Source organism: Austrofundulus limnaeus, unplaced genomic scaffold, assembly GCF_001266775.1.
Source record: "Austrofundulus limnaeus strain Quisiro unplaced genomic scaffold, Austrofundulus_limnaeus-1.0 Scaffold2098, whole genome shotgun sequence".
Taxonomy (NCBI): domain Eukaryota; kingdom Metazoa; phylum Chordata; class Actinopteri; order Cyprinodontiformes; family Rivulidae; genus Austrofundulus; species Austrofundulus limnaeus.
Window position 1 is genome coordinate 9956 of NW_013954500.1, and position 2772 is coordinate 12727.

At 41.9% G+C, this 2772-nt stretch overlaps 1 protein-coding gene across 1 annotated transcript in view; it reads left to right on the forward strand.

Moving 5' to 3' along the window:
* hoga1 (4-hydroxy-2-oxoglutarate aldolase 1) overlaps positions 1-2458 on the forward strand; it is a gene marked incomplete at its 5' end in the record, with an annotated part of 8590 nt that extends 6132 nt beyond the window's left edge. The window contains 1 exon segment of the mRNA XM_014034400.1: positions 2147-2458. Within this exon segment, the coding sequence (XP_013889854.1) occupies positions 2147-2296 (150 nt within the window).
* Positions 2459-2772: the final 314 nt, after the last annotated feature.

Below are 2772 nucleotides of genomic sequence, written 5' to 3' on the forward strand. Positions count from 1 at the left end.
GTTTAAAGCTCTGTGAAGCTGCAGGACTGAGGGAGAGGAAAGCTGTGTCGTTACCAGTGATAAGAAGCTGATTCTGAACAAGTTGAGCGTGTTACAGCACATATTTAGTCAATGACATGAACACACAACAGTTTATATTTTACCTTTTTTTTTTTTTACATTTTAGGGGAAGCTGAGCTTCCCTTGCAGTCTTAGAGAAATCGCTTCTGCCAGACACCCCCTCTTTGATAGGAGCCCACTCCTCAAATATGGGGTGTATCGTAAAACCATTGGCTGGCGCAGTGTAGCCAGGGGGTCCCGTGTTGGGAGTGTACTCACTTTCTAAGACATCACAAAGAAGTCTGTAGTTTCTCTTTACTTCCTCTGGTTGGCGATCAATAAAACTGCTTACCTTTCTGCTGTCTGATTAGGTAACGTTTGTTCTCTATAGAAGCGTTTGGGTAGCTGCTCAGGTAAAAATCAATGTCCTTTAGGTAGGCTCTGGTCTCATATGAGCCCGTTGGTCCTGGTTTGAAACGTGTGATGGTCCTCGCCATTTTATTGAGTTCACGATCAGAGGGAGGACAATGATACGTTGATCTTCCCTCATCTTCYCACGCTCCATGTCTAACCTGAGTTAGTTGGGCTTTTTTTCCTCGAATGATGGGTGCGGGGGTGGGGTTAGAGGTAGATCTCTCAGATCTTCTGGTTCTCTGTAACTGACTTGCAGAGGTAGATGTGGAAATGGAAGTGGTGCTTAACACGGAACCGGGGTACTGGTAGCTTGGGCCTCACCTCGGAGTGGGATCCTAGTARCCTGGTTATCACCTGCCAGTGCATGCTCGTCGATTATTGCATTTGCACTTGGTGCTAAAGCACCACATGGGTCTTGATGACACATGATCTGCTCCAACACAGGAATGTTGAGCTCTAATGCTTCAATATACTCCCGATTTGTTTTCCGAACATCTGCATGAGCTTCACGCTCTTGTTTAAGAGTTTCTTTGGTTTGCTAATGTTTCTCTTTTTCTTGCTCGAGTTCGGCTTGGATTTCATTCACAACTCGTGCAGGCAGAATCACAGCTGATCCTTCTCACAACCTGTTTCATCTCCTCCCCTCAGGCAAAAGACTATGGTCTATCCGGAACAGAACCTCCCGCCACAAGAACAGTTTTTCCCTGTCAGCCATTAGAGTAATGAACAATGTAAATCGGCTCTGGCCCATCTCTGCCAGCCATGCTTGTATTTTTGTTCTCATTCTTCGTTTTGTATTCTGCCTTGTCTTCGTTCCTCACTTTAACTAGCTTTAGTTCTCTTTTACTCCTTGCTTACGCACACCAGAGCAAATTCCTTTGCCCTTGAGCAAGGCCCTTAACTCCCCAGCTGCTCCCCGGGCAATTGGCAGCCCACTGCTCTGTAAGAATAATAATAATATGATTGTTAGACGAGATAAAACCATACAAAACCAGACTTCTGGGAGTGAGGATTTAATGCCWTTCGGATCTGACAGGAAACCACACACTGCCGAAAAACCAGGAAGTTGATCCKTTTATAGAGTCTTCAATGCCCGTGTTCGCCCCCTACTGACCTACGGCTGAATCACAGGCATTCATACACAATTCTCCCCTACATGTTCTCATAACGGATAAATATGTGTTGTTATAGATATTTCGGACATGTAACTAATCTTTATCAATCAACACATTATAGATTAAACATTATGAAAAGGAAAACCTAAAAATATAATGTTGTGCTTMTAACATCAGTACTACTCTGTAAAAACTATACATTTCTTCAGCTCCACATGTGTTCACGTGTGATGGGTAAAATGTAAAGAATAAATTGCCCCTCGGCAGGACAGTAATGGCTAATAAATCTAAATAAAATGTAAAATGATAAACATCACCCCTCTAAATCAGTCACCACAGTACCACCTAAACACACGGCTTAATGTTCCCCCATGTTTTCTGTCTTCCTGAACGTCATTCTGCTCTGTACAATGAAAATACAGGCATCACCAATCACTGAGGATCTATTCTAAAGTTTCAAAGTTTCTCCACAGCCAAATATCAATTTCAAACGTGTTTTAGTCATTGCTCTTGCTGCTGTATAACCTCAGTGCCACTGAGGGTGTGTATAGAAATTGACTGTGGTCCTGTGTTACTAGGTGACCAGGAAGTTGGGAGTTCCTGCCCTGAAGCAGGCGATGGAGTGGTTTGGTTTCCACGGCGGCGCTTGTCGATCACCTCTCCAGCGGCTCACAGAGGCAGAGACACAGCAGCTGAAACAGGACTTTACCACCAACGGGTGGCTGTGAGGGGTCCCGAGCTGCGTGCACGACAGATCAGGTCACGTGTGGCTTGTCTAACGGTGATTATGATACGGAGTGGAAATACAGAATGAATTTAAATCTAATACAGCTCCCTGTGAAATTATTAAAATGTTTTTCAATAAACAAAACCTGGAAGTCCAAACTAAACACCGGTTTGTATCGCTAACAGGTGTAAAAATATACAAAAGAACATTTGTAKGCAAAAGACAGAAACAGACAACACTGTGTTTCGATATGGTTTTCATTTTTTGGACTTTTTTTTAAATTTATTTACAAAAAAATCAAAAAGTTTCACTGCACATAGTTTACATACTGTAAATTTCATAAATTTGATGTCAAATCATGTCGTTAGGTACATTTTTTGTGATAGTTTTTCCTTAGTAAACCTCAAAAAACTATTTTCGTTTTTGTTTTTTATTCATTTAAAACTGATAATACACTATTTTAATATGCAATAAATT